This window comes from Polypterus senegalus, chromosome 2 (genome assembly GCF_016835505.1).
Source record: "Polypterus senegalus isolate Bchr_013 chromosome 2, ASM1683550v1, whole genome shotgun sequence".
In the NCBI taxonomy this organism is placed as follows: domain Eukaryota; kingdom Metazoa; phylum Chordata; class Cladistia; order Polypteriformes; family Polypteridae; genus Polypterus; species Polypterus senegalus.
Window position 1 is genome coordinate 22,853,683 of NC_053155.1, and position 20,449 is coordinate 22,874,131.

Below are 20,449 nucleotides of genomic sequence, written 5' to 3' on the forward strand. Positions count from 1 at the left end.
CTGCTTCGAGCATTGTTTTAATCTCGTTGTATTTAATGAAGACTTTTTTCTATTGGATTTTAACCTCGACTTCATTTCTGTTTTTATGGGATCATTTATTTATTCAAGGATTCTGAAAGCACTGCACTTTATTTAATTTGGACATTGTTTTTGATTGTTGTTTTGTTGATTTTAATAAAAGCACTTGCCACTTTTTACACCATCCGATTGCTCACATTGTTGTGTGCTCATCGCTAATATTACTGACGGTGATGGGTTTAAGGGCTCCCAGAAGCAAGATGGGAGCATGCAGCAAACCCGCATCGTCACAGACTTTACCTCAAAACTGTAATCTCCTCTCCACCCAGTTCTTCCTCACTTCCCTCATGCCGGAACTCGACTCATGCAAGGTTAGTTTTCTTGGTTGTTTATGGTTAGTTTTTGTCTAAATTACGGATTTTTCAAATGTTCATTTTTTTCCCCTGTGCTTAAAACTCATTAAAATAAAGTGTTTACAACGAGCGGTTCATAAGGCATAAACTCTTGCAATGCTAGTTATCTCTTTTCAAGGTTTTCTCAGCGTTATTCAATGTTTTTACATTTAGTTTATTATTACACTGTGCATTCTATGGTATAATTAGCTATTTTTGTGCTTAGAAATCTTTAAAAAAAAAATATATTTATATACAGCTCGTACGGTCTGGAACGTATTAATTGTATTTACATACAATCCAATGGGGGAAATTACTTCGGGTCATGACCATATTGGGTTGCGACCAGAGTTTTGGAACGAATTACGGTCGTGACCCGAGGTTCCACTGTACAGTTTTATGACCATGCTTAACGTGCTTACTGTTATGATATGTAGATTTGAAAGTAAGACTGTATGACCTTATTTCAAGAAATACAAAACAAGTTAAATACACCTTAAAAATAACCTTCTTTAGATAAGAACTTTTATTTTCTTTAATACCAATTTTTCTCTTGTTTTGAATTTTATCTATCTATCTATCTATCTATCTATCTATCTATCTATCTATCTATCTATCTATCTATCTATCTATCTATCAGTATGTTTGTACATTCATGTCAAAAAGTAAGCAAACCCTCTTCTATTTGTATGGTTTTATTTATCAGCATATAACTATCAATCATCTGCCACACCAAGTTTCCATATTACACAATTCTTACATTTAGTTGGCAAATAATCCATAATATATTTTACTTTGTCATCTGTCATTGTTTATTATACAAAAATTAGCCAATATGTAGAATCCATGTGTGAAAAAGTAAACACCCCCTCACTGTTTTCAAATAAGAAAGAAATTTGAGACTGGTGCTGATAATCAAATTAATTAATATAGATGGCCATCAGAAATGATACATTCAAGAAACAACTAGCAATGTTACTTATGAACTTGTAATGGAAAAAATGATTATGGAACTGTATAGATAAATAGACTAGTAATTATTCTGTCAAAATAGGTTCTTGCTGAGATGGCTTCCAACTCTGTCAATTCTTACTATGACAAATTATAAATTGAACATATCATATGAGAATTAAACTGATGTGTTCTGCAATCTTTTATTTGTAAAAGTTATTATTGTGTAACTTCTCTTCAATATGTACATGAAGTCCCCTGATTAATTGGACTCTGTGCTTTCCACTTGTTTCCTTGTGTTGACATCATAATTACTGTAATCGAATGCTTGAATAAGTCATTTCCATTCCCAAGTCTCTCTTTATTTCTCTGTTCCTGTCGTTTCTTTTCCCAAAATCCAAGGCAGCATAATTTACTCCATGAACCTGCAACAGGTAGAGCAATTAATGAACACACTTTTAAAACATCTACATTTACATTATTTCTCTTGTATGTTTGTTGTTCTTTCGTCTAGATTTGGGTTCCAATAGTTTACTATATTATGTTTATTGCTTTGCTGCATGTGTTGATCCAATATAATTTATTTAACAGTCCGAAATAGTTATTACTTTTACTATATCATATTGTTTTAACAGCATAATGCAATATATCACTATACCATTTTAGAATAAACCACAGAAATATTTGCTTACAATCTACAATTGGTCTGAATTAAATTTATTGAGAAAGCTCTAACATTGAATGTTATTCCTAGTTCATCTTACCTGTGCACTGTCTGGCTCGTCATTTTCAAATGTTTCACCAACTTTCTGTTCACCATTCACTAAAGACAAAGTTTACAAAACACAGTATTAAAGTATTGCAAATATTGTAAGGGTGCTGGACTGGAAATTAACCTGCAAAGACTCAATATAAATGAAAATACAGATAGCAACTTGAATTATGAGTGGCACGGTAGTGCAGTAAGGACCTGTGTTTGCATCACAAGTGTTCCTTGCATGGAGCTTTCATGTTCTCCCCGTGTCGTTGTGAGTTTCTTCCCACATCAGAAGACATGCAGGTTAGGTGAATCGGTGTACTTCTTTTGTTGTGTGTGTGTGTGTCTGTGGGAGTTCACACTGTGATGGACTGGCACCCTACCCAGGTGTTGTTCCTGCCTTGTGCCCAATGATTGCTGGGATATGCCCTAGCCGCTAGTGATCCTGCCCTGGAAAATTGGGTTTAAAAAAATGAACAAATGACTAGCATTATATTAAAGATAAGCTCAATCAGAAATTTTGACTGGTAACAGACTATATTATGTTAAGAGAAATATTTGTGGAGAGAGCAAGAAAAACCTAAGGCTTATTGCTTAATAGGATAAACAAATTTTGGGCAGTAAATTCACATTTATTAAGATGTGCAGCAATATGTGAGAATGAAGAAACATAACAAAATAGAGTGCAATTACTGTGTTATAAGTGAAAGTTACTCACTTTTACCTTGGCAGCCATGTCTGGTCTTCTTTGTCACACAGACAACAAGCAAAATCAAAAAGACAATGTTGCTTATACCCAGGGTGAGGACAACAGGGTCGAGTTGTAATTGGTTGTCTTTATCTGTTAAAAATATAATCACAAAAATATAGTAAAATAAGGAGAAAACTGTTGCATGCCACACTGAGGGAATGATCCATTACCTTCATCAGTTTATGCATTTTTAATATTTTCATGCTAAAAACCACAGTATTTCTTCTTTTTTTCATCTAACACAGGGGATATAGAACTTTCTTTATTGGCATCCCTCTTGTTGGAAATACATCTCTGTTCAATACCAAAACGAGTAAATGTAAATGTAAAGACAGACTGGGTGTTGTCAAATGGATACGTCAGGATTCTTGATGGTAATCTGATGGCTTCTTCCAGAGCGCACCACGGCCCTTTCCATTAAGTTATAGCTGATTAGAAATGACTAGAGGTTGTGGCAGAGTGTAGGAATCTTACCCGGCCAGGATGCTTGCCAGCAGGGGAGAGAGCATGCATAGGTCATTATCTCTAGATGGCAGCCCACAAGGTACCATGGGAAATGGAGTTCTGCAACTCAGCCCTGTTGGGTTCTGTGGGCACCACTGGGGGTTGTGCTGCAGGGACTGGGAAGCCCTACTTGGTCGAGCTCCCTCCTCACCTGGAAGTGCTTCTCAACCACACACATGGGACAATGAAAATACTCCCAGGTGTTACATAAAAAGCCCGCTGCCTCACCTCTGGGTGCCAGATTTTGGAAGAAGAAGACGAAGCTTACTGGAGGAGTGGAGGCAGAAAGAGGCAGAGAGAGAAAGGAAGAGAAGAAGAAAATAACTTGCTGTGTGCTTTGGTGCTGTACTGTGATATATTACTGTGGGAAACGCTTCAGGGAAGAGTTTCCCAAATAAAAGTCCTTGTTTGTGCTGGACTTGTGTCTGTGTCTGTGTGTGTTGTGTGTTGGGGAGCTGGAGCACCCTGTACAGGCCACATAGTATTTTTTTTTGAATGAAATTTGTAGTTTATATTTTGTGCAACTCTGCGGCATGGTGGCACAGTGGGTCAGTGGGTAGCGCTGCTGCCTTGCAGTTAGGAGACCCGGGCAAACCCGGAGTTTGCATGTTCTCCCCGTGTCTGCGTGGGTTTCCTCCAGGTACTCCGGTTTCCTTCCACAGTCCAAAGACATGCAGGTTAGGTGCTTTGGTGATCCTAAATTGTGCTTGGTGTGTGCCCTGCGGTGGAATGGCGCCCTGCACAGGGTTTGTTTCCTGCCTTGCGCCCTGTGTTGGCTGGGATTGGCTCCAGCAGACCCCCTTTGGTTAGGATATAGTGGGTTGGATAATGGATGGATGGATGGATTTTGTGACATTTTGAAGAATACGTGTTTAGGGTTATTTCTAGTAAAGCAAGAAATAAAAAAAATGAAATTTTCTGTAGTGAAATGAAAGCTCTTGTGAAATGATTTACTTAAAAATTAATAACATTTTAGTATTTCATGACTGAAACAAGGATGTCAAATTTGATGATGATTGGTTGATCAAGAGGGTCATGACAGAGGTAAGCACATACTTGTACTTGTGTACATGAGAAACACTTTTCAGGTATAATTACAGTGCCATCCATACAGTTTAAAACACATCACATTTTACCATCCACATGAATACCTCTGCTCCACTGTTTAAAATTACAAATAAAATAATTCATATGTAATTAAAGTGTGCATTGCAGAATTTCATATACTTGTATCTTTTGTGAAAGTGCTTATTTGATATTTGGACTTCAGTCTTCACACATTATACACTTCATGTATACATTTTATTGTTAGTATTAAAACATGGAAAAAGTTTGTCTTTTAGGTATGTGTTCAACATTTCCTGTCATCCTACACTTACACAGATCTTTGTGGACACGGAACACACGTGAAATGCATATGTTCTGAATAACAATATATTTTTTAACCATAGGTACCTGACTCACTGATAAAAAAAGGCTTCATTTGGGAGACGTTTTTGCAGTTTCTCCGATGGTGGATTGGTATTGCAGGCAGTTTCCTGCTTGGGATTATTGACACATTTACAAGACAAAAGACGCTGAATGGAGACGTGCGAGTGGATTTAAGGTGGGCCAGATTTACAAGTTTTCTCGTAAACTTTGGCAATTCTAGTGTTAAAGGGATTTGCATACATTTCAGTTACACTATATAGAAATGACAACACTGTTTCTTCATGGTCCCCCCATAATGTTTGGGATATAGCAATGGCCGGTCTATTATAGCCATCATATTTAGGACTTTGCTGCATATCCCTTGCATGTGATTCAGCTGTTATGCCAGTTGTAGAACAAAATGAACCTTTAGCTGAATCAAGCGATAGTGATGACAATGTGATTTGGTCATCAGACAGTGACACGGATAGTGAAACTGATGCATATGGCAGTGTACGACTGAACTGCGTTATGCCCGATGAATTTGGACCTGTGAAGCCTCACCATGGTACAAGTAGCTTCATGGAAAAGATGGCAAGATGACAATGATCAAGAAGAAGGACAAGAAAGATATTAGCCTCACTGCTCATTATGCAACAACTGTTAATGTTTGTGTTAGGGGAAGTCATTAAGCCTTGTGCTATGTTAGCTGTCAGTAACACCACAAGCATGTCGATCATGCAGTTCAGGCACTGGCACTCTGTTATAAGAAAAGTATGCAAAGAAACACAATGCTGCTTTCTTAATTACAACGTTGGGCTCTGTGTTGGAGGCTATTCAAAACATCACATAAAGGACATCTACTAAATCTGCATCAGTGCGGCAGGGGACACTAGGCAGAGCTTTTTTTTATTACTGTACTTCTGTTGACATTTTGGTATTTGCATGTTTCTGTTATGCAAAATAACATTTTTTCTTGCTAAAAAAATTCAGTGTTTTTGGCTCATTTTTCTGGGGGATAAATATAACACAAAGGAGGCCACCCGTTAACCAGCCATAATCTTAACTACTACTAAAAAGTTTGATGATTTAACAAAATTAAACTTTTAGGAAGTTAGAAACTTGTGACATTGAACTTTTTTCTTAAATATTTCTATAAACAGCAGTGTTTTCCAGTGTAAGAAAATGCCTGGACACAGATGGACACGGAGGCAACCTATAAAATAAAAAGTCTTTTATTTAATTCAGTGGGTGGCACGGTGGCGCAGTGGGTAGCGCTGCTGCCTCGCAGTAAGAAGAACTGGGTTCGCCTCCCGGGTCCTTCCTGTGTGGAGTTTGCATGTTCTCCCTGTGTCTGCGTGGGTTTCCTCCCACAGTCCAAAGACATGCTGGTTAGGTACGTTGGCAATTCTAAATTGGCCCTAGTGTGTGCTTTATGTGTGTATTTCCTGCTGAGAGTTGGCACCCTGCCCAGGATTGGTTCCTGTGTTGGTTGGGATTGGCTCCAGCTCACCCCCGTGACCCTGTGTTTGGATTAAGCGGGTTGGAAAATGGATGGGTGGATGGATTTTATTTAGCTGTAGGGCACATCTTCCCCGTAATCCCTCCAGCCACAACACAGTCCCAAGCACAGTATAAAAGTCACACCAAGCACTCTTCTTGTCTTTTCCACCACCACTCCTCCTCAGCAAGCTTTGTCCTCCTTCCACCCGACTCTGGCCGCTGAGTGGCTGGCTCCCTTTTATTGGGTACCCGGAAGTGCTCCAGGTGCTTGATTATCGACATGCGACTGCACAAACGGGTAACGTGAAACCAGTGCCCAAAAGTGGTCAGCAGCTCCTGCTGCAGCACCCCCTGGTGGTGCCTGCAGAACCCCACAGAGTTGCACAGAACTCCAACCCCCATGAATCCCTGGGGGGGTTCGAAGCACTGTTGCAACCCAGAGAGGCTGCCATCTAGCGTCCAGGGGGAGATACTGGGCTTCCCACCCTTGTCCCCCTGGCAGATGTGGTGAAGGGGCATCCCGGCCAGGCATGGGCCCTGGCCATCCGTCACACCAGGTATAATATTTTAAGGTCATTGCTGGTTATGGACACCAGCCTCTTTTCTATTCAAAAGCCATTGACTTGTTTCTGGTGTTTATTGTCTTTGAAATTAGTTCCAAATTCTGTAATTCTGACACATACATGTTTAAAAGCATTTATTTCCGAAATTGTCTATCTTCAAGAACACAATCACAATAGGAGGACTGTGTGCCTGCTTAATGAATAAACTTAATGTACGAGTACAATAGATGCTTCATTCTACATTTATATATTGATTAGTGTATATAATTATCATTGAAGTTACCTCTAAGTTCTGTTCCATTTCCTAGAAAGACTTCTCCACACATCACTAAAGCGAAGTAATAAGTTCCAACATCCCGCTGGCTGAAATTCTTTTTTTGAAGGCTGATTTCCTTTAATTTTCATGAGCGGTTCTTATACTTTGATAGGACCTTCAGAAGGAGTGATGAATCCAGAATACCTAATGTGCAACTTCAAACACTCTTCTGTTTATTATACACTCCAAAGTCATGTTGTCTCCATACTGGTCTGGTTTCAAGACAGGTGGCTGAAAAATTCCTCTAATTGTGTCATTACCTGCTTAAAGAATTTAGATGATGGTGTGTATCTGGCTAGCTGTGCACAAGTTAGCTCAGGGATAACAGTAAAGCGGTTAAAGTCAACTGGATCAGCCAGTCTAATGACATGAATATTTTTTTTGAAAGACCAAGAACAAATATCTTGATAAAGTTTTTGGCTCTTGTAGCCCATGGGGTCCTGGGTTGCAGCCTAGGTTAGCCCTTTCAGAAGTCTGGCTGTGAGTATAAGAATGCCTTGACATCAAAGAATGAAAACTCTAACAAGTCCAACATTTATAGAATAAATTCTGTTATCAGATTGGCACTAAATTAAGCAATTTGGTTCAAACAAAACTCTCTAACCGCTGCAGCCATTGAGAACTAAAAGCAAAACCTTTACACTAGAGATTTGTAGTGTTATAACATTATTTTATTGTGAATAAATAAATAAAGTAAATAAATAAATGTAATGCCCTTTAAACATTATTAAAATTTTTAAACAAATACAGATGCAAAATCTGTATCAAATAAATGTTATATTTCTATCTATCTATCTATCTATCTATCTATCTATCTATCTATCTATCTATCTATCTATCTATCTATCTATATACTGCTCAAAAAAATTAAAGACACACTTTATAATGAAAGTACTGCATCAAGTCAATGACACTTGTGGGCTATTGATCAGTTAAGTAGCAGAGTGGCTTGTTCATCAGCTTCAGCTTCTTTGGTGCACTAGATGGGCAACAATGAGACGACCCCCTAAACAGGAATGAATGGTTTAACAGGTGGAGGGAGGCCACTGACATTTTTCCTTCCTCATCTGTTTTTTCACTCGTTTGCATTTGGCTACGGTCAGTGTCACTACTGGTAGCCTGAGGCCATACCTGGACCCTACAGAGGTGGCACAGGTAGTCCAACTTCTCCAGGATGGCACATCAATATGTGCCATTGTCAGAAGATTTCCTGTGTCTCCCAGAACAGTCTTAAGGGTATGGAGGCAATTCCAGGAGACAGGCAGTTACTCCTGGAGAGGTGGACAGGGCCCCTCGTAGATGGTCTATAAACCCATCAGCATGACTGACCTGGATCTGCTCCTTTGGGCAAAGAGGAACAGGATAAGCACTGCCAGAGCCTACAAAATGACCTCCAGCAGGCAGGCCACTGGTGAGGGTGGCCTGAGGACCTGACATCCTCTAGTGGGCCCTGTGATCACTGCCCACCTGGCACCGTGGAGCTCAATTGACATTTACCATAGAATACCAGAATTGGCAGGACCACCACTGGTGCCCTGTGCTTTTCAGAGGTGAGAGAAGGTTCACCCATAGCACACGTGACAGGTGTGAAAGGGTCTGGAGAAGATGTAGAAAAAATTATGTTGCCTGTAGCATCATTCAGCATGACCGGTTTGCTGGTGGGTCAGTGATGGTCTGGGGAGGCATATCCATAGAGGGACGTATAGACCTCTATAGTCTAGACAATAGCAACTTGACTGCCTTTAGGTATCGGGATGAAATACTTGGATCCATTGTCAGACCCTATGCTGGTGCAGTGGGTCCTGGGTTCCTCCTGGTGCACGACAATGCCTGGCCTCATGTGGCGAGAGTATGCAGGTAGTTTCTGGAGGATGAAGGGATTGATACCATTGACTGGCCCTCACGTTCACTAGCCTGACCTCAATCCAACAGAACACCTCTAGGTGGGACATTATGTTTTGGTCCACCCGACACCTCAAACTGTCCAGGAGGTCAGTGATGCCATGGTCCAGATCCGGGAGGAGATCCACCAGGACACCATTTGTCATCTCATTAGGATGTTGTCAGGCATGCATACAAGCACATGTTTTTAAAATGGAGAAAAAGGGACAAACAAACTGTGATTGCCTTTACTACACTATTAGCACGCAGACTTATTTTGCTTAACTGGAAGAATCCTAACTCTCCTCTTTTAAATCAGTGGGTAACTGATGTTTTATATTATTTGAAATCGGAAAAAAATCAAATTCCCACTTAGAGGATCTGTGAAGAACATTTTCAAAACCTGGCAGGATCTAATCAATAACATTTTAGAATAAGCATTTATATTGAGGAAGCAGATTCACTCCCCTTTTCTTTTTCTTCTCCATTTATCTTTATTCACTTATTTACGGAAGCGTATTACTGCCACGACATAATAAAAAAAATATGCTCACTATCACGTTATAACGTGAAAATATTACATTATAACGTGAAAACATCACGCTAAAGCGAAATCGTATCATGTGATAACGTGAAAATATAAGATTATAACGTGAAAACATCACGTTAAAACGACAAATAGTATCACGTTAAAACGTGATACTATTTCATGTAATTACGTGATAAAGTTTCATGTTATAACGTGAAACTTTTTTGGTTATCCAGTGAGGAGTGCACGTCTGCAAATGAAACGGTCAGATGGCTCATTTACACGACTTGATCAAATTCTACTTTATGCTTGGGGTCAGACATGGAGAGATTCTGCTCCTGCTGACTAAGGTGGATGGTTTTGTAATAAGTATGTGTACACTGAGAAGAATTTTAAAAGACATGGGGCTTTACAGAAGAAAGAATCAGTCCGACATTTTGGAGGTAGCATCATTTCTCATTGACCAGCTGGAAGGGCACGGAAGGCTCCATGGATACAAGCTACACCATCTCAGCTGCATTCAAGCTGGGCATGTTGTGACCCAAACCACGGTGAGGCATTTAATAAAGTTTCTAGACCCCCGTGGTGTTGAGCAAAGACGGAGGAATCGACTGATGCGACCCGTGTACATTAATCCTGGACCTCATTTTATGTGGCATGTTGACTCTAATGACAAACTAAAGCCGTTTGAAATATGTATAAATGGAGCGATTGATGGTTTTTCAAGGCTCATGATATGGCTTCATGCTTATTCAACAAACAACGATCCCAAGATCATCGCTGGTTATTTTATAGCAGAAGTGGAAATGAGGATGGGGACAGCTGCCAGAATTCGTGCAGATCTGGGAACAGAGAATGTCACACTGGCAGAGATGCAGAGATTCTTACGATGGAGTACTGGCCAGGACAGTAACTGTTACATTACTGGATCCAGTAATCACAATCAGCTTAATCGAAGCTGGTGGGCCTTTTTGAGAAGACATCACGCGCAGTACTGGATGAATCGCTTCCAGGAACTGAAAGACAATGACTGTTTCTCTGGGGATTTCTTGGACAAGCAGCTTATACTGTTTAGTTGTCTGAACATTATCGAGGTATGTGTCTTGTCTTCTTATGTTTACTGGGTCCCTGTGCGTGTATGTGTATGCTTGTGTGTGTCGGTGACAATCAGTACTGTTACACAATTCCTACGTTATGCAGGGTTTTTATTGCAGTTACACACACACGTCCTAGTCTTGTTTTATATATATATATGTATACAAGTATATAAAAAAAGACTTGGGCGTGAGTGAATTCTTGTACTAAACGCCCTCTATAACTTAATAACTGAATAAGTAAGTGCCAAATTATATAGTTATATAAATATAACATTATATATATATATATATATATATATATATATATATATATATATATATATATATATATATTATACAACATGTACATGTGTTCTCACTGATTTTTTTTCTTCTACAGGAAGAGCTGCAGCAAGTTGCTCATTTGTGGAATAGCCACATAATCCGCCACACCAGAAATGCAGTAGCTCCAAGGGGACGTCCAATTCTCATGCATACCATCCCTCATCTGTTTGGAGGACAAGATCACCTGAAAGAGGTCTCACAGGAAGCAGTGGAGGCTTGTAAACAAGAATGCCAACAGAGAGGGCCTTACCCTTGTGATGAGGTAGTTTTGACTTGTGTTGCCTTATAATGGCAGAGAACTTCTTACTGTCACCTACCTCACCAGATGAAGCCATAGAGCTGTATCTCTTCCTGAGAGCATACATACATAAAGACTTACAAATGACCCATATTGCTCTTGAGCATTAAGGCATGGCTTCATAATGAAAACTAATGGCTTGGTTAGTTGTTGATTTTGGGAAATACCAAGAATCTTTAAACATATAATCTGATGGTTTTGTTGTTTGTTTGTTTTCATTATGATCTATAATTATATTCTGCCTTCCTTGTAACAAAATGGGACCAGAATCCTGAGGTCAACTATTAAATCCCCACCTAGCTGCAGATTCCTTGTGGTGCAGTGTCCTGTTCATCACTAGTCAAATCTTGTGCTTCCAATGTGTATTGTTTTTACAGTATATTGTTTTAATTTGGGGAGAAAATGAACATTGTACATTAATATTTTTGTGTTTTGTGAACATCTAAAATATTTAAAATGACAAAATTATAAATACAGTAGTTTCAGAGATAACTTTTTTTAATATTCTCATGAAAAGAGAACAAGAAAAATTCTCACGAAAAGAGAATAAAAGAGAAATGTCTTAATTCTTGATGTGGTTTTCTATGTGGTTCATGCCTCATCTTATGAATACACAATGGAGAAAACAAGTTAAAACATTCATTGTCTTTCAGTTCCTGGAAGCGATTCATCCAGTACTGCGCGTGATGTCGTCTCAAAAAGGCCCACCAGCTTTCGATTCGCTGATTGTGATTACTGGATCCAGTAATGTAACAGTTACTGTCCTGGCCAGTACTCCATCGTAAGAATCTCTGCATCTCTACCAGTGTGACATTCTCTGTTCCCAGATCTGCACGAATTCTGGCAGCTGTCCCCATCCTCATTTCCACTTCTGCTATGAAATAACCAGCGATGATCTTGGGATCGCTGTTTGTTGAATAAGCATGAAGCCATATCATGAGCCTTGAAAAACCATCAATCGCTCCATTTATACATATTCCAAACGGCTTTAGTTTGTCATAAGAGTCAACATGCCACATAAAATTAGGTCCAGGATTAATGTACACGCGTCGCATCAGTCGATTCCTCCGTCTTTGCTCAACACCACGGGGGTCTAGAAACTTTATTAAATGCCTCACCGTGGTTTGGGTCACAACATGTCCAGCTTGAATGCAGCTGAGATGGTGTAGCTTGTATCCATGGAGCCTTCCGTGCCCTTCCAGCTGGTCAATGAGAAATGATGCTACCTCCAAAATGTCGGACTGATTCTTTCTTCTGTAAAGCCCCATGTCTTTTAAAATTGTTCTCAGTGTACGCATACTTATTACAAAACCATCCACCTTAGTCAGCATGAGCAGAATCTCTCCATGTCTGACGCCAAGCATAAAGTAGAATTTGATCAAGTCGTGTAAATGAGCCATCTGACCGTTTCATTTGCAGACGTGCACTCCTCACTGGATAACCAAAAAAGTTTCACGTTATAACATGAAACTTTATCACGTAATTACGTGAAATAGTATCACGTTTTAACGTGATACTATTTGTCGTTTTAACGTGATGTTTTCACGTTATAATCTTATATTTTCACGTTAGCACATGATACGATTTCTCGTTTTAACGTGATGTTTTCACGTTATAATGTAATATTTTCACGTTATAATGTGATAGTGAGCATATTTTTTTTATTATGTCGTGGCAGTAATACGCTTCCGTACTTATTAATTCGTCTATCTATTTATTTTTTATTTTTTATATGCTCTCTTTCTCAGGGGGTGGAGGTTGATTTGTTTTCGATCCTATTTTGATAAAAATGTATCTATTTGTATTTCAATAAAATCAATAAAATTAAAAAAAAAAAATATATATATATATATATATATATATATATATATATATATATATATATATATATATATATATATTATTTTTTAAAAAAAAAACAAAGATATTTTGTTTGTGGAATCATTTCAACATGTCACACTATTGCCAGAATCTCATGGAGCAAACTAAAGCTGAGAACTTTGGTAATTCTGGTTAAATGCAGGTACATAGTGTACAGTATATATATGTATCAGGCATGTCTCTGAACGTATTGCATGATGTTTTTCTGATCGACATTGTGTCTTTAGTGTTTTGTTTTATGTTATTTTGTTTTTAAACACATTTGTCAATTTGTCAAGCAATGTTGAATATTTAATAGATACATGTTATGTAAGAATAAGAAAAAATAATGTATAAATGTTAACAGTCTAATTGCCATGACTATAAAATAAAGGAGTTTTTTAATATTATGACATGCATGAGCAATCTATCTGCTTGACAAAAGAAATTGTATAAAGACCTTTCAGTTCGATTAATACTGTGAATATCAGACACTCATTTAGTGTTTTGCATTTTACTGACATTTCTGAAGAATATTTTGTCACAAATCTCAAACAGCACTCACCTGTTAAGCAGATCTCAGTTCCATTGCCAAGCACCATGACTTTACCCTTCACCATGCCACAATAATACGTCCCCAAATCTGAAGTGTTGAGATGTGTGATAGACAGATTGAGGGAGCTGCTGCTTTTCATCACTTGATATCGTGTGCTCCCATCATTTGTTGCATAAGACACATTCCCATTATTTGACCAGAACACAATGGTTTCAGGTGCATCTCCAGGTGTGTGTTTAATCCAAATATAGGTGTCTGGATAAGATGTCGGCATGTGGCACTCCAAGTCTACTGAAGCTCCCAGCTGGGCTCTAACTGACCGGTGCGGCTGCTTGATTAAGGATGCAGGATTTACATCTGGAAAGATATGTGAATGAAATCAACAAAATCAGCAAATGCCGTAAAAATTAAAAGGCTTTGTTGGTGCATTTTTATATGTGAATGATTTATTTTAGATTAATTTGTCGATAGTTTAATCAAATCTGTACAAAAGGTCTTTATTAACACTCTAAAACACAATCATATTTTCACAATTCATGGTTTATCACCATTAAGAATCAGTGACACAGACCTGATTACTAGCATTCATAATTTTGCAATGATGATTTATTTTGTTATATAATTTTTAGAAGTATTTGGAAAAAACAAGTAATGAGTTTTATACTTACAGCTTTCACAGAACAAGAGAAAGATGGAGCACACAATCATTTTCGCAGCTCATGTAATCTCATAAGAAGAGGCAGTGGAGCTTCTCACTTGTGTCATTAATGATAAGTCACAGAAAAGGGCGGGCAGTAAACTTTGCACTCCTTTGGTGTTAACTTCAAGGGACATTATGCAAGCATTATTTCAATTCTTCAAGATGTGAACATCTTTTACCTTAAGCCACAACAATGGAATCAGTGTGATTCACAAAATGAAAAGTAGCTGGAAATTTGGGTTTGCTTTTCTGAAAGTCTTTTAATATCATGGCTGGATGTGGCACACCAAGAACAGCAGCACCTCAGTGTTTGTGATGAGTTCCTGGACACATTTTAAGAATATCCTCCTGCCTCATCCGACACAAACAGTTTGGCTTGGTAATTTCTGTTTTATGAGTATCTGAGGACTGGATAAAAGAAATACGTACTTCTCTTAAGGTCGTGTGTCTTCAGGCACCAAGACCCAGTAACAAAAAATCCTGATGGAGGAACTGAAGGACTGAATGCCATATTCTTAACTACATTGCATACCCCGCTGTTTAGCTTAGTACTACCTCAGCCCACTGTTACTGGTTTACATGGACACATGTCAGAAGGCAGCATTTGTAACTGATTTAAAAACATATCAAATAGTGAACAATGGGGGCACTCTTGAGCCATCCCAAGAACACAGAATATACATAAAGGATGCTAAAATAAAACAAAAAGACGCATCTTTATTACAATTGTGGCTTAAAGTTTGGCTATAATGACAAGTTATTCTGTACAGAGTGGAGCACAGAAAGACCACTTCAGGGCTGTGGTCCTGATTTCAATGGACAACAAAGATTTTGCTTTCTTGAGAAAAAGATCAAGAGGAGACATTATCGAAGTGTTATGAAGGGAATGAGTCCAGTGGATCGAGACGGTGACATCAAGAACACGGGAACACAGTTGGAAACTTGGCAAGGGTAAACTTCACACAAATTTTAGGAAGTTTTTCTTTACACAGAGAACCACAGACACATGAAATAAGAGACCAAGTAGTGTGGTGGACAGGAGGAGTTTAGGAACTTTAAACACTCAACTTGATGTTATTTTAAAAGAATTAAGTGGATAGGACTGGTTAGCTTTGTTGGGCTGAATGGCCTGTTCTTGTCTTGATGGTTCTAATGTTCTTATCTTATGGATTCTGGCCTGCTGATCACAAACAATGTCTTTGAATGTTCTTATCACATACCTTTTTATTGCAATCACCAATTTTTGTTAATTTCCTCTCATATTATAAATAAATATATGCAGTACATGCCCTGCGGTGGGCTGGCACCCTGCCTGGGGTTTGCTTCATGCCTTGCTCCCTGTGTTGGCTGGGATTGGCTCCAGCAGACCCCCGTGACCCTGTAGTTAGGATGTAACAGGGTGGATAATGGATGGATGGATATGCAGTACAACAGCTAGAGCTAGAACATCTGTGATGATCTAAAAGTAGTGGCACTGCTACCAGGAATGCAACTCGGATATTCCAACTACTGTGAATGGGACAGTCATGTTAACTGTTTCAGGGCTGATGTCGACTTTTTTCAAAATGAGGAGTTGACGATGGTAATCGACTGTAAACTGTGATAAAACCAACTGTTATGTTTTAGTTTGACTCTTGTTGCTAAAAGGAAAGTTAGATTCATTGGTTTGACCGAGATCTCCTACGCTCGTGTAGCAAGGTGCAAACAATGGCAAAAATGGCACTGACATTTGGCGAGAGATCAAAGCGAATGTGCAAAGCAAAATACTCCGTGGATGACGTTTTGCATGTTATCTCTGAACTGGACTATGACTTGTCAGACTCAGATTTTGATACAAGTGATTGAAAATGAGTGTGAGGTTCCAGCTTCAGCTGATTGGTCCCCAGATAATCGTTGTACTGACAATGTTCGCCAGGGAGGACTGCCACTTAAAAATGATAAGAGGTACAAACCAGATTACAATGCACCACAACTTTGTCCCAGCCACACAAAGACAGCCTGGCAGCAAACATGCCGCACATTCTTGGCAAACTGGCAGCCACAGCATGCAGCAACAGATGTTTTATGTTGATTTCTGTGTGAAACCATTGCTTTTCATCAGCTATGCTTCTTTAAATAAATATTCAGCCCACAAAAAGTTAAAGTGACTGATTGCATTAAAAAGAGTTGGCTGTTTCATAAGAAGGACAGAAAAGTGTGGCACATCAACCACTTGTCAACCCAACAAAGATATTTCATCATATAAATTATATGCGAATGAAAACTTCTATGCAAGCAATGAACCTGTAAGGTTAAGGATTTCGACATTTAAAATACTGTAGATGTTTCCTGAATCACTGATGCCAACATTAAGGAAGGCATTTGTGTTGTTCCACAAGTCAGATACGCCATCAGCGTGAAATAATTTAATGTGAATTGATTTATTTATAATTAAATCTTTATATGCACAGATTGTTTAGACCATCTACATCAGTTTGCAACAAACAATACATACAATCAATTCATATACGGACATGTGAAAAAGTAAGAACACCCCATGGAAATTGTTGACTTTTTCAACATATTTGAACAAACGGTAGCTCTTCATGCAAACGGTGCTTACAGATAAAACGTTGATAAACGTGAATAAAAGCACAAGGACAAAAAATAAGTCCACCCGTGGCCTCGGAAGCTGGTATCTCCCCCTTTACCAGAAATGACTTCTGCCCACCAGTCTCTGACATCAACTCAATGACATTTTTCACCACTCCTCCTTGCAAAATGTATTCAGTTTCAAGATGTTTGTGGTTTTTCTTGCATGTACTGCCAATTTCAAATCCGCCCCCGAAAACATTTCAATAGGATTTAAATATAGACTTTATTTAAGCCAGTCCATAATCCTCCATTTCTTCTTTCTTAGTCACTCATTGGTGGATTTATTAGTGTACTTTGAACCATTATCTTGTTCAAAGGTTCATTTCCAGGTTCATCTTCACCTTTCAGACAGATGGCCTCTCATTCTCCTCAAGCACATTGTGACTGATGCAGAATTCATAATTGACTCCATGACTAGGTCCTCAGGCTGCAAAGCAATCCCAAACCAGAACATTTCTACCACCATGGGTCACAGTTGTTATGACGTTCTTCTCCTGAAAATCTGTCTTTGGTTTGTGCGAAACAAGTCTACAGTACTTTTACTGCGGCTGAACGCCTCTATCTTTGATTCATCTGTCCAGAGCTCATTGTTCCAGAAGGCCTGGGGCCTCATGCATAACGCCGTGCGTAGAACTCGCACTATAACATGGCGTAAGCACAAAAGCCGAAATGTGCTTACGCACAGAAAAATCCAGATGCAGGAATCTGTGCGTACTCCAACTTCCACGTTCTTCCGCTACATAAATCCCGATCAGCGTGAAAACTAACGCTCGTGCACGCGCATTATGTAACGCCCCAAATCCTCCCAGAATTACGCCTCTTTGAATATGCAAATCAATATAAATCGCCCTTAAGCGCAGCCTTCTGTGAAAAGACAATAGGAAAAGCACGGGGGGAAATATAAGAATTTCAGCGAATACCAAGTAGAGGCAAAGGAAAAACATACTATTTGTTCAAATAAACTGTAGTATAATCAACAAAAGGAAATTGATCGAGTGACTTAGCGTGTTGGAGAAAGTTGAAAGCTCACATTCAGTCACAAAATCGCACAGTGCCGGAAATAAAAAAGAAGTCACATATCAAAGTCGCCGTAAAAAGCCGAGTTGTAGCCCACTGTCTGAGTGTCATATGAAAGCTTATTAGGGTACAGAGAAAAAAGGCACACAGTGGGGAAAAAGCACGAAATGTCAACTTCAATCTCGACATTTCCACTTTAATCACGTAGTTTATTTTGTCATTAAAGTAGAACATCATAAACTTCACCTTAAAATCGTTTAATTAACCAGTTTCTCAAATCACATCGTAATTAAAGTAGCACGTTAAATGCTTTGTTTCGTATTTGATCTTTTACTCGTATGTGCTCTATGTGTGTGAATCACTACTTGCTTCTTAAACTGGCTCTCTTCCTCCAACTGGACACAGAATCCATTACATTTGTGATATTACAGCTCTCTGAATTACTAAAATACTGAGATGTATACGTGATGTCATTTTCATGATGATAGGAGCTAAACATTATTAAACATGGGTTTCATGAGCCTCGTGCTCATGACAAGCATTTATCTTTTGTCGAAATTTGTCGCTGCGTTTTTAGCTGTGTTGTTATTTTCTCTTTCTGTTTTATATTCAATATATATTGGCATGGCCGCCCCAAGAGTCCTTGCTTTTCTTTCCCCAAGTAACCGATCGCCATACAATCAGCTCTGTAATAGATGTTAAGCCATCTGTAAGCTTAGCGCCGATTCTTCAAAACGTTTAAAGAACATTGAAATATCTTCGTAGTACATGTTTAATTATTCTACCCTTCACGACACTCCCATTGAAGAATATAGATTATTTAAATGAAGTTAAAGTTTTATGTGTATAATTTAACAAACATATTTTGCTGCATTTCACCTTAAAAATGATATCGTCATCATATGTAAATACGCGCTTTATAAAGTGACTCAGGTTGTGAGATATTATAACTGTAGTGCAAGTTTACAGTGGGGTGATTGTACTTATAAGTACAAACCGTTCTACAAGGAGCAATTGATTGGCTGCATTTAAAGTTCTTGGGATTAAACTGTTTCTGAACCGCGAGGTCTGTACAGGAAAGGCTTTGAAACGTTTTGCCGTGGCAGAGACAGCGTGTGCTTAATGCTGTATATCGATAATTCTCTTTCCGATCAGCTGTGATATAAATACTCCGAGTGGTGCAGTGAGAGAAATATGGAAAAGATGATCCGCTGTGGCAACTCCTAACGGGAGGAGCTGAAAGAAGACGAAGAAGAAGAAGAAGAAGGAGAAGTGAGAACAGTTATGGTATTTGGAATACTATGGCTGTTCCCTGGACCATTATATTGTTACGAGTTAATTACAATGAGATGCATTACACTAATAAACAATATGCGGTTAGTTTCTGTGTATTTATAAAGCCACGTCATGAAAATAATGACTAATCACACAAGAACAGTAGCACTGCTTTGACGCTGGGTGCCGCCAGTCTGCAAAACCTAGCAGAGAACTTGCATACGACAGGGTATGAGGTACCGTGGAAAAGTGCATGGCTTTACGCCAAGTGTAGGTTTTATACATCGCGATTTGAACGTGGAAAAGTTCTTACGCAACATTTCTGTGCGTACGCACCGTTTATACATGAGGCCCCTGGTCTTTGTCTAGGTGCTCAGTGGAAAACTGCATCCTTACTCTAAAGTTCCTTTGTTTTTTTTTCCTGGCATATCTCATAAACAGGCCAAATTTTTGAAATCCTTTTTATGATTGTAATTGTGTGCACTTTAACACAAAATTTAGCAAAAATTACCTTCAGAGTCTGCAATGAAATTTTGGGGTCCTTGGAGACTTCATTTAATATCAAACAGTCAGCTCTTTTGCTGAATTTGTTGGCCTAGCCAGCCTTGGACACGCTAGCTGTCTTTTAAAATGTACGTCCCCTGTAGGTGATGCTCCCCTACTTGTGATGTGAAATGCAAATCGGAACTCAAATAACAGGTGGAGGCCACGATGCCAACCAACTGCCTTTATCTCTGAGCATTATGAACAAAAATTATTTTCCTTTTTTTTGTGATCATTTTTTTATTAAGAAAAAACAAATTAATAGGAATAAATGGACATGACATACAAAGTAACCTTTCCCACCCTCTTCCACTCAGCCTGAGCCAAGGAATTATATTGGAAAAAAAAAATATATCAAGGAACTGCAAGCTGAGATTTAAAAAATTGAGTCGCAGAAGACCAGGATTCAATTGTATTACTGGAATCACCATTAACCCACGCTGCCAACAACTCCAAATTTATTGTACAAAATTGTAAAAGGAGGACTGCCAGTTGTTGACAGTGACACATTTAGGTGTCTTCCAGTGGGAGGCAATAATAGGTTTGGCTGCCAGGGTCCCCAGACAGAAT

General features: G+C 38.8%; 1 protein-coding gene across 1 annotated transcript; it reads right to left on the reverse strand.

Moving 5' to 3' along the window:
- Positions 1-1,436: 1,436 nt before the first annotated feature.
- LOC120524358 lies at positions 1,437-14,418 on the reverse strand. Its single transcript, XM_039746221.1, has 5 exons — positions 14,379-14,418; positions 13,720-14,067; positions 2,837-2,959; positions 2,126-2,184; positions 1,437-1,786 (listed from the first exon to the last, which is right to left on the reverse strand). Exons 1-5 carry the CDS (start codon positions 14,416-14,418, stop codon positions 1,673-1,675), a joined length of 684 nt encoding a protein of 227 aa, XP_039602155.1. The 3' UTR covers positions 1,437-1,672.
- Positions 14,419-20,449: the final 6,031 nt, after the last annotated feature.